The following is a 12,345-nucleotide window of genomic DNA, read 5'->3' as shown; positions in this document are numbered from 1 at the left end:
TGGATAGGAAGTTACAACTAAGCAATTTTTGTTTTGGAAATACTCTTGAATGCTATTTACATCATCTTAAGTAGCAGGTTTATTATAATTCACTAAGCAAAAACTAACTTAAGTTTATAAAATATGATATAATAATAAAACAATAATTTAAAATAAGTTTACAATTATTATTCAAATCGCCAAAACTATCCACTCCTTGTCTGCATGCTGAATATTGATCAGCATATAAGTATTTTAAGACTGTTTAGTTATTAAAATAATTTAATCCTTTTTATGCAATTTATTAATCAAAAATTTTACTTTGTATAATAAACAAGAGAAATATTTTGATTTTCTAAGTTTTCATTGTTTATTAGATCTGCTTTTTGGAAATTTAGACTAATAATTGATTTGGATTACTTAAATATTATAAGACAAATTGATACTTTTCTTGTTTAAGTAAATTTTACTAGTATTAATTACAAAGCAAATAAAAATAATAATTTAATACCATTTTGAATTTATCATACATTTGATTCTAATTTAGCTAAATAAACCCCTATTAAACTGTTTTTAGTTTATTTGCTTTTTGGAAATTAAGATTAATAATTGATTTTGGTTACTTAAATTTAATAAGAAAAATTGATACTTTTCTTGTGTAAGTTAATTTTACTAACATTAATTACAAAGTGAATAAAAAATATAATAATTTAATACAATTTAAATTTATCATACATTTGATTCTAATTTAACTAAATAAACCTCTATAAAACTCTTTTTACATGCAAAAATATTTTAAAAAAATAACCATTTTATTGAATAAAATATTTAATAGAAAGGCGAAAGATTTAAAAGTTGCTGTAAATGATTACAAACCATCTGCCTACCTATCGACTTGTGGGCTTTAAGCCACTCTTATTTTCTTTTAATTAAAGATTATTAAACCAGCTAGTAAATCTAAGTTGTTTATATATTAGCTATGAAATCATATAATTAATAGAATCTCTTATTTTTTGAAAAGTTAATTTTGGTGATGCATTCAATCTACTATTAAAAAGAAAAATTAGATGATTACAAATAATAATCTATAATTCTGATTATCTCTTAATACTCTATCTTACTTTTCTAAAGAATTAGATGATTATAGAAAATCATCAAATCAATCAGATTATTTTAGAAAGCTGATTGCTTTTAATTTTTGAAGAGTAAATGAGAAGCTATTAAAAAATCAATCATTACTTTCATTTAAAATAGTTTCCATTAATTTTTTAAATACATCTAATTATTATCACTAAAAATCTATAATAAATAATTCATAAAATTTGTTAAAAATATCCTTTAATCTTTTTCTTTGCAATATTAAGTCTATCATTTTTAACTTAAAGATACAATTAATTATAAGTATTATTTACATTTAAAAAATATTTATAGACTTGATATAAATCTAATGAGCAATTAACAAAAATGAAGGTAAATAAAGCACATATCTTACTACATAATAATAATAACAATATTTTAAAAATTTAATAAATCCATTTAAAAACTGAAATAAAAAATAAATGTTATCTTTAATTTAGTAAAATTGTTTTTTTTTGTAGATATATAAGATTGTAGCTTGCTTGCATGTTAGTAAATAAATACAATTAATATAACTCTTCACATAAATAATGGTTAATAAAACTACTTCTAGGCTTTATTTTCATCCTATAATAATAATAATAATAATAGTAACCTCGCTTTGTATATTGCCTTCAGGAAAGCTTGGATATTTAAAAATAAATGGAAATAACTATTTTTACTTAAGTGAATTTCATTATGTTTTTTTTTAAAAAGAATCATAGATTACATACAAATATATTGAATAAATTTCCAAAATTTAGAGTAACTTACTATTTATTAGATGAAAATTAATATATTTATTTATCTATTTCTAAATTAAGGATCCAATCTATAAACTCATCTTAAGTGATATTTCCATCCTTATAAACAAATAATACCCTATTCCCCAATAAGTGCAATTGAAGAAATTGCTTAGGGAGCCCTAAATTTTTTAATCTTTAACTTTTTACATAAACTTATAACATTAGTAAAATATAAAAAAAATTATAAAAATATTTTTTATTTAAAAACCTAGCCTAATTAATATTTAGAGGTTGCCATACAACTAAAAATTCAAAACCTTTATTTGCTCTTTTCACTTTAGTAAGGGATGAAAGAAATAAATAGTATGTTAATTAATACACAATCGAATTATTTACTGCTTTAAATTACATTTACACATTTTATTTATTTACTGAATGGTTTTTATAATAATAGACAGTCGAATTATTGGTATATTGAAAAATATAAATATTAAAATCATCACTAGTTAATATCAAATATAAATAATTTCTCAATGTTTTAATTAATTAAACTGTTCAATAATTTTGGGTACTCACTCACTATTTTTCAACATCTAAATGACTTTGATTAAAATTTAGTTTATCTGATTACTTGGGATGCTTTTTTCTTTTTCTTTGAAAGAGGTATATTATCAATTCTTAATTCAAGCAGTAGAACAATTCTTTAGTTTTGGTAACTCAATATATTTACTTTAGATATTTCTAAACGATTATAAATAATTATCTACGATGCTTTATGCTTTTTATTTGAAGGAAATATCCTATCAATTCAATTGTTAATTCAAGTGTAGCCATTACATAACTTATAGACTAATTAATTAACTATTCATTTCATTTTCATCTTCTCCAATTTTGAATATTTCTTAGCATTATTCATTCTAAAATAAATAATATAAAATTTGATATTTTAAAATTATGAAATACATTTTTTTGCTAAATATAAATTTATTTATGTGTTTTAACTCTTTAAATATTAAAAGAAAATTATTTTTTTAATTTATTAATGACCTAAAAAGGAAGATTTAAATTTAAAGTGTAATAAAAAATTTTAACTCGCTTTCATATATAAGATTAAATGATTATTTTACATTGAAATTTAAAATTGTTAACATGTTCATTTAAAATAATTATTTGCAAAATGAATAAATATAATCTAAATCCTCTTTGATTAAGGACTAAACATAATTTGAGTTGGGCCATTTTTACATTTAATAAAAGTTTCACCATTAACCAATTATCTTCACTAACAAATTACTTGAAAAAAAGGTAATAAGATATTTAAAACTTAAAGTATTGTTGATGAAGTTTTTGATGAATGAAATGTAAAAGAATAACACATAACAGAAAACAAATAAAGATACTACTTTATACTTTATTATTTAGATCATAATATAGCGTATTTTATTTGCTCATTAATTTTGATTATCATTTAGATGATAATATAGTGAGTGTATTCTATTTGTTCATTAATCTTGATTATCATTTTCATTATCTGCAGGGCAGACGTCGGGTAAATCAGAGAAGAAAGCATCCAAATCATCTCTGAGTCTTTGGAGGTATTATTAAGAGTTGTCTCTGATTTCTTTGATTGAAGAGTATTCAATTGAATTCTTTAAAAGCAAGTAAACTTCACTAGGTTTAACGTCAGTCTCCATCAAAACGTAGAACCAATCCATAGCAACACCTATGTAACCAAAGAGACCTGGATCATCAGGGGAAATAGCCATGTGCAAGCCATTTCTTAAGAGATTTAAGAATGGGTTTGTGTAGACTTCGTTGAAGTTCAAGACTTAATTGGAAATAGGGCAAGATTCGAATGAAATATTCTTTTGGTTGATGATGCTCAAAAGCAAATTATTCTTGTAGGCTTCAAAACCATGGCCTATTCTCTTAACTCCAGGAAGAAGAGCAGCATGAATTAGGTTATCATTGATGTAGTTTTTGTTGGTGTATTTATTATCTATGCCACCTTGTGGGAAGAATTGAGTTTCTCCTGCGTGTAAATAGATATTACCATTCTAGTTATTCAAGTAGTTAAACATCTAATCGAAGTAAGATTAGGTTTCTCCTTTAATAACATCAGTGAATGCCCCAGGGAAGAAGTTTCTAGCACCATTGTATGGATCGTCTTCGAAAGCAAAGAAATCAATACCAACGAAGTTAGGATCAGTAATTTTAGGAGCAGCTTAAACAATAGCACCACCTTTGCTACCTTTACCTGCAACTTTTCTACCTGGAGTGATAAAACTGTAAGGAACTTCAAATTAATCGGAGCTTTCTTAGAAGGTACCAATTTAGAATTTATCATTTTTGTTTCTAAATTCGACACCATAAGTATTTTGGTCCTTGAAAGACATGAACATATTCACAGTAAGTTGCTTGAAAATGTCTTAGTTGTCTTATAATTCACCAACACTCTAGAAGATCTATTCGAAGAAGAACCAGACACCAAGAATTTCCTTTGTTTCTTTAGTCTCAAAAGCATTATCTTTCAAGTATGACTTAGGAAGTCTCTTAATGGCTTATTCATCTGATTAGAAGCAGGCAATACTTTCTTTGAGCATTAAAGAGAGGTCTTCCAATGATTTGGCTTGTCCTTCTTAGCTCATGCCATCATCATAAATAGAACCATTGCAGCTCTTCCAATAGACGAAACCTCTGATATAGGGATCAAGGTTACCAGGATTGAAACCATTGTTGTCCTTAATGTAATTCAAACACTTCTTGTTTTCCTTAACATTCTAAGCAAATTGATTTAAAACATCTTAATTAGCATCAATCACTGATTGAAGATTGTTGGGGTCAACATACTTTTACTTAGTCAAGAAATACTTGTTGAAATACTTCTCAGTAGCAACCTTACCAACAGTAGCATCTTCGAGATAAACCTAAACAGAAACAACTACAATTCTTTCGCTGTCATAAGGTTAGCTGTTGATAGCAGCTCTGATACTAGTGATAAATCCTTAATAATCAGTACCAGCAGACCAATGAAGATGATGGATAACACCCTTTGGTAACTTTGAGTAGACATGATTATAAAAAACGTCTTATTCGATTAATTCAAGAGTTTCGTAAGTGTACTCCAAATCATACAATGTTCCGTTTTCTCCAAGTTCTAAACTCTCGCTTGAGTTTTCAGTAATAAATTTATTAGATTAGTCTCTGCAGCTTTATAAGTATTGAGAGTACTCAGCATCTTTTTATACAAATTCATCATATAAAGGATCATTGATTTGAGACTTAGAAGGACTAAGCCAGGTATTGGAATCAGTAAACAAAAGTAGCTCAGAAAGCAAATAATATTAGAACCAGTAATCCTAAACATCACTATACTTGTGATTAGCAAAATAATCAACAAGTTGCTATTAAGACATATTCTTAAGTTCTTTCAATTTACCATTGACTTTTTGAGCATTTTAATCTCCCATTAATTTTTTAGCCTTTTCTAAAATGTCTTAATAAGGCTTTGAATTTCTTAAAGGAGCCTGGTGACTTCTTAGCTTCTTAGCTTCAACAACCAAAGAGCAGGAAAGAAGCAAAATTAAAGTGGTCGCTACTAAAATTCTATTCATTCTTTCTAAATATTTTTTCTAAAAATGTATTTCTTCTAAATTATATATTAATAATTAATTGTTTATAAAATCAGTCTAAAAATTCATTCAATTTAAGCAGATTAGAAAATTGTTTGTGTTTGATTAATTAAAAACGTATCTTTAGATAGATAACAATTACAAACTTTATTATATGTTTCTATGAATATTTTAAAATATTAGTTTTGAAAACAACTAAAAATGATGTAAAATATTTAAAATGTTATTAAGGTTTAATTGAAAAAAACAATAAATTTTTATTTTAAATATTATGTTTTGAATTTGCTTGATTTTTCATAGATTTTGTAGATTCTATTTATAAGAAACATATCAATAGAAAATAATTGACTTGAAAAGATCTTTATTTTAGGGTAAATATTAAACATCGTTTTTAGATAAATGCTTTTTTTGAACTTTTAAAATAACATTTTTTAAGAAGAAAATATTATTTTGTCAATAATTTTCATGCTATTTTTCCCATATTATATCTAATAATTGAATAATTTTAAAATAAATAATTTAGGAATTGAATTATAGACTCTATCTTATCTCAATATTTTTGTTAGGATCATTAGAAAAAACAAAATATTAAATTCTATATGCAGAACTATTTGATAGTTTGATAGTATTGCGATAGACATAAAGAAAAAAGATAATGAGATATAAAGAAGCAAAATTTAGTGATTAATAGATATTTTTAATTTAAATTTTTTGTATAGATTTCAAAAATTTATTGACAAATAAAAATTATCCTCATGATCTTTAATTTCTATCCGTTTTTGCTAAGATAAGCAGTTTAATAAAAAATAAAGAATCTTTGATTTTTTGAAATATCATCACAAAGAGCCAAAGAAAGTCTAAATTTATATTTGTATTTACCTTACAATCAGCACATTTTAGACATATCCAGTCAATTTAAAACTTTCTTCTAGTATTCTTGGTATCATTTATTATAAATCAAAACTTATTCTGCTCTTACAATTAAATAAATTTCTTATAAATAGTAAATTCTATAATATAATTTTAAAAAAATAAACTTTAAAAATAAAATTTGCCAATATTATTTTATGTTCTCAAGTCAATTTATTCATTTAGTATTTATTTAATTTTTTTTTAATCATTAAAATCAAAATTATTTTTAATCTGTTAATATAATTAAAAACTGATAAACTTACAGAACATTAAAATTTTTAAAATATTTTAAATTGAATTTTATTTAATTTATCAATTAAAAAATACACTAAATTCAAAATTATATAAAACATTTTAATGTAAATTTTTCTAATTTTATTAAATAAAAATTTAGCTTTGTGATCTAAAAAATATTTTTTAAGTTTTCAAAATAATTATATCTTGATTAAGTAGGGTCTTAATTAATTAATGAGGATTTACAGTAATTATTAATACCAATGTTTTTTCAAGTAGAATTTTGAATCAGTATATTAGTTTCAGTAATCAAAATACATCATAAGATTATGAATGATTTGGCTGTTTTTTAATAGCTTCTAAAGTTTTTTAAAAGCTTATAAAATGTTGGTAAATAAATAAAAAAGTATAAATTATGAATCAGTTATTTGCTTAAATAAAATAAAGTATTTGGATTTTACTTTAACTTTTTATTAATTTCTAAGTTAATTGTAAATAATTTTTAAAATATTAAAATTATTATTTATTTTTTTTAAAACAATTACTAAATTTTTTTATGTTTTTTATTTAAATAATAATGCAAATACATATATATATATAAATAGGCATTCCTTCATTGATTTATTTAATGTTTTGTTTTTCTACTAACGACTTTATTAGAAAATTTGAAAGAAAAATAGAAAGAATGAACAATGAATTGAAGCAAAAATTTATAAGTCAGCAATTAATCATTCATTCATTCTTTCATTGATTGATTGATTGAATTGATATGAAGTTAGTCACTGTAAAGATTTATTGTTTAAATTATTGAAATGAATTAATTTACAAGCAATTTAAAAAATAATTGACTGATTATTTGATAATTAGATTGATTAATTAATTAATTGGTTTATAAAGACAACTAACTATTAAAAATACTAAAAGAGTGTGCTAATAAAAAAGTAGGAATACTAAAAAGCAGAAGCAAGTATTGAAGAAAAAAATATATATAATTTTGCTAAGTAGGGAAAAATGGCGGAGAACTTGTCTGACTTGCACCACAAAATGTGCAAAAAAGTAGCATAATTAACCAAGGTTATATTCTTTTTGAATACGAAGAACGATGAGTATGAGTAGAATCTCAAAGCAGTAGTTTAAGCTTACGAGCAATAATTAGACTAAACAGTAAAAGAAGGCAATTAGATTATTACCAAATACAAAGAGGCTCTAGACAAGGCTTCTAAGAACGAAGATTTAGCTAATTAGGTGATGAAGATGAAACAGCAAATAGATCAAGAGAAGCAATAAAGTCAACAAGAGTTTACCAAATACAAACAGAAATGCGAAGAAAAAGAAGGTTAGTTAATTAGGGAATGTGCAAAGAAAATTGACACTTACAAACAAGAATGCGAAGGGTTCAAAGTTAAAATTGAATAATTAACTACAAACCTCGATAAGGTGATCAACAACTCAGAGTCGAATAAAAAAAACCACCAAAAGGAACTTGCAGATTATGTCAAAGAACAAAATGAAAAATACAACGACTTACTCAAAAAAAAGTTAGATTTAGAAGATCAGTTAGAAAAACGCGACGCCGAAATCGCCCAACTTAAAAAAAAAATTGATGAATTAAACAAAAAAATCATGGACGACTTGAAGAATCAAAAGGGATAATCCTAACAAATGCTTGAAGAACTTGTAACAAACAAAAAATCTTTCTTTTTTAAAAAATAAATTCAAACTTTCTATTTATTTTTAATGACGAAACCAATCTATGCTTTGATAAATTAATTGATATCTAACTTGACTTTTAATAAATCAAATCAAATCAAATATCAGTAGCTTATTTTTCTATCTTATTTAGTCTTTTCAGATGAAAGAAAATCACCATATTTTAAAAATTTAAATAAAGCAATTTGTTGAACTTAAAACTTTTTTCAATAAAAATGATTTTATTCAATTCAAAAATAAATTTTAAAGTTGAAAAGGTGTTTTTTAGGATTTTTAGATAAAATATTCCCTTTGAAAATCAATAACTGAATCATTTATTCAAAAAAATAAACGAAAATTTTTTAAATTAATTGATTTTCTTCGGATAACATCAAAAACCATAAACGAAAAATTGTTGTTTTTCTTAAGAATATTTAAAGTAAAGCAAAAAAATGTTTCAAAATAAAGAGTTTTATAATGTGATAATATATTTAGATTGAATATTTATCAATTTAAAAGAAAATATCAGTGGAATTAATTCTTCAACATTTTTAATTTGTTCGTTTATTAATTATTAATATCTGATCAAAAATTTATTGCAAAGAATTAATTTTAAAATAAAATAATTTAGATTGGTAGAATTATAAAATTTTGAATAAATATTTTAATTAAAATTTTTATAATAGCAAAATTTATTTAAAATTAAAAAATATATTTTTTTTTAAATAGAAAAAAAATTATGAGAACAAAATTGCTGATTTAGAAGGAAAGAATAAAGAATTACTTTAAAAAATACAATCTCTTGAAGCTGAAATCTAATCGCTTCGTATGTAGTTAAATAATAGGGAAACTGAATTAAAGACTGTTTCAGATGAGAGAAACTAACTCAAGAAAATGACTGAGAGATAAGCTCTGCAAATTTAAGAATAACAAAAAGAAATTGATGGGTTGAAGGTCGAAAAACAACAAAATTTTGAAAAAATCAAGCAGTTAGAAGTATTTTTTTTTTTTTGGATTTATCAAATATTGAAGAATATATTTAAAAGGCTGCAAATCAAGCACTTGAAAAGAAAATTAAAGACTATTAAGATTAGTTAGATAAATATGGTAAGGATAATAACATGAAAGACTCTGAAATCGGAACTTTAAGAAAGTAGTTTGAGAAGACTTTGTTTGATAAAAATGAAGAAATTAAAGGCGTACGCGCTTAATTGATGGAACTTTAAAAGCAATATGATTTATTATAAATTCAATTAAAAACTACTTAAGCCGAAAGAGAAGCTGAAAATAGAGAAAAGGATGCATAAATTGCTGATCTGTTGAAGCAAGTTAAAGCTCTTCAAGAAGAAATAGCTAGTCTTTCTAACAACTCTGAAGGACAACTCAAATAACTTCAAGAAGTAAATTTATTGAATAAAAGAAAAATATTTTAAATCTGTTTTTTTAATATTTCATAGAAACTTAAACAAAAAACACTTGAGTTTGAAGATTCTAAAAGAACTCTTATTGAAGATTACTCTAATCAACTCTCTGCTTAAGAAAAGAAATACTTGTAACAAATAGAAGACTTAAAGAGAGACTATGAGCAAAAGATACGTTAGTTGACTTAAGAAAATTCCTAAAAAGAAGCAAGCTTAATATAAAAGTACGAAGAATAATTAAAAGTAATTTTAAAATTCATTTATTTTAAATGATTTTAATTTAAAAAAAACATTGTTTTATAAAAGAAACTCAGAGATGAGATGGATGAATAAAAGAGATAATACGAGAACAATGCCGGTTCTATGGAAAAGAAGCTACAATAAACTATTGAAAAACAACAAGAATAAATTAATGGCTTGAACAAATAAATTACTGAGCTTTAAACAAGAATCTAAAACTTAGAGAATACAATTAACTAGAAAGACTTGGATGTATTTATTTATTTTAACATTGAATTCATTTATTTACTAACAAACTAACTAATTTACTTATTTATTTAAATACTAATTTATTTATTTGCTCTTTAGATTTTATTTTAAATTAATTTGAATTTTTTAACAGATAAATCAAAGAGACTCAATGATTTAATCTCTGAAGTAAACTATATCAGATCTTGAGATTAAATTTTAATAGCAAAATGCAGATGGTTCTTCAAGATAAAGGGAACTTGAAATTGAAATTTAGAATCTCAAAAAGTCTCTTGAAGACCAAGAAAGAAAATACAGAGATGAGATAGAAAGACTAAAAAATAATGCTAATGGTGAGCTTTCTGATACTATTGCTCGTATGAGAATCCAATATGAGGGAGAAATGAATGCTATGAGATCTTAACATTAGTCAGAAATTACAAGATTAGAAGTAATTTTTATTTTAAAGTTTATTTGTTTTAATGTTTGTTTTAATTTTTTTATTTTAAAGAGACAAAAAAATGAAGAAATAAAAAATTTGAGGGATTAGCTTAATTTGCTTAAAGAATAAATGCAAAATGATAGCTCTGACTTGCTTTCTAAACTTAAACAGAGAGAACAAGAATACGAAGATTAAATAAAACAAATAAACCAAAGACACAACTATGAACTTAAGTTGATTGAAGAAAAGAACTAGCAAATGCTAAATCAAACTAAGACTTATTATGAAGACGAGCTGAAGAAATTGAGAGAATAACTTGAGTTTGAAAAAACCAAAGCTCTTTAGAAATTACAAGATGAGAAGGAAGCTGAAGTAATTTATTAATTTAAAATAAAACTTTATTTTATTGTAATATGCTTTCATTTGAATGAAATAGATTGCTAAACTTAAATAAACTCACGAAGATAAATTGACTTCACTTTCCAAGAATTTCGATAAATAACTTGCTGAACGTCAACAAGAATTTGAAACTAAGATGAAACTTCTTTAGAAGAAAGTTGAGGATGAGGAAAAAGCTCATTTCTCTACTAAGGAAGAACTCAAAACAACTTAAACTAATCTTACTGATCAAATTAGCTAAAACAAAGACTTAAAACAAAAAACAGACAAATAAATTTTTGATATGTCTGCTGAAATCAAGGCATTAAAGCAATAAATGGAAGAACTCATCTAATAATAGACAGAGGCTTTACTTGCCAGAGATCAATAAGTCGAAGGTATCAAGAGAGATTATCAAAGAAAAGAAGTAAATAATAAAATTTAAATTAAATTTTAAAGTTAAAAAATATCAAATTTTTAATAAAATTAATAAAAAATTAAATTTTAAATAAAAATAGGAAGAAGTATTGAGAAAAGCTAACGAGTTGGTGAATAGAAAAATAGCCGAACAACTAGAATTCATTGAGCAAATGAAGATTGAATTCAACTAGGTAGAATCTGCTTTGACAGAGAAATATGTTCGCTTAGAAAATGAGTATTTTTTTATTTTAAATAATTGATAAAATTAATATTTTTATTGAATGTAAAGCTATAATGATCTCCAATAAATGTTTGAAGATAGACCTTCAAGACCAGAAGATATCGAAACAATTAAGTTGTTGCAAGCTGAAATCATGAGAAAGGAACAAGAAATAGGAAAACTTAATGAACAAATGAAATTCTTCAAGCTAGAATTAATTAACAGAGAAAACAACTATAATAAGATGTTCAACGCTAATCCTAATGTAGGTGTTATGAACCCTTTAGATTAAAAAGTAATTAATTTATTTATTCATTTACTTATTCTTATGTTTTGCAATTAAATTTTTATGTATTAAATTTAAAGGGATAAACAGCTATGAGAGTACTACCTTAAAGCAACAAGCTAATAAGCTAAACATCTGGACTGATTAGCGGAGGACAAAAAAGACCTAGCAAGAATAACGTTTGAAATGCAAACAAACAGATAAATAAATAAATTAATTAATTCATAAACTAAAATTAAAATCTATATAGAATAAATAATATACTACTAATAAACTAAAGATAAATAAATTCTATTAAAAATTGTCAATATATCACAAATAAATTATGTATTTATTTATTGTAGATTTATTCAAATACTTTATTTATGATGTGCTTCCTCTTTTTCTCTTTTTTGATATTTT

The 12,345-nt window shown here is 23.8% G+C and overlaps 3 protein-coding genes across 3 annotated transcripts; 1 reads left to right on the top strand and 2 right to left on the bottom strand. All coding sequences in view use genetic code 6, as the record gives it.

The window, feature by feature from the left end:
- Nucleotides 1–708: 708 nt before the first annotated feature.
- Nucleotides 709–1,393, bottom strand: TTHERM_001321553 (hypothetical protein; the record flags this gene model as incomplete). Its single annotated transcript, XM_012796481.1, has 2 exons — nucleotides 709–1,322; nucleotides 1,369–1,393. 2 exons carry the CDS (start codon nucleotides 1,391–1,393, stop codon nucleotides 709–711), a joined length of 639 nt encoding a protein of 212 aa, XP_012651935.1.
- A 1,950-nt stretch (nucleotides 1,394–3,343) lies between these two features.
- TTHERM_01321550 (adenosine/AMP deaminase) lies at nucleotides 3,344–5,518 on the bottom strand (the record flags this gene model as incomplete). The annotated part of the gene is made up of 1 exon (XM_001011787.4): nucleotides 3,344–5,518. Exon 1 carries the CDS (start codon nucleotides 5,453–5,455, stop codon nucleotides 3,344–3,346), a length of 2,112 nt encoding a protein of 703 aa, XP_001011787.3. The 5' UTR covers nucleotides 5,456–5,518.
- Nucleotides 5,519–7,630: 2,112 nt separating this feature from the next.
- Nucleotides 7,631–12,128, top strand: TTHERM_01321540 (Hypothetical protein; the record flags this gene model as incomplete). The annotated part of the gene is made up of 11 exons (XM_001011786.3): nucleotides 7,631–8,296; nucleotides 9,038–9,304; nucleotides 9,355–9,708; nucleotides 9,766–9,972; nucleotides 10,036–10,221; nucleotides 10,352–10,648; nucleotides 10,709–11,011; nucleotides 11,076–11,444; nucleotides 11,536–11,672; nucleotides 11,727–11,952; nucleotides 12,024–12,128. 11 exons carry the CDS (start codon nucleotides 7,631–7,633, stop codon nucleotides 12,126–12,128), a joined length of 3,117 nt encoding a protein of 1,038 aa, XP_001011786.1.
- Nucleotides 12,129–12,345: the final 217 nt, after the last annotated feature.

Source organism: Tetrahymena thermophila, assembly GCF_000189635.1.
Source record: "Tetrahymena thermophila SB210 genomic scaffold scf_8254720, whole genome shotgun sequence".
In the NCBI taxonomy this organism is placed as follows: Eukaryota; Ciliophora; class Oligohymenophorea; order Hymenostomatida; family Tetrahymenidae; genus Tetrahymena; species Tetrahymena thermophila.
The sequence above is the reverse complement of the archived record's forward strand: the minus strand, read 5'-3'. Positions and strand labels throughout refer to the sequence as shown.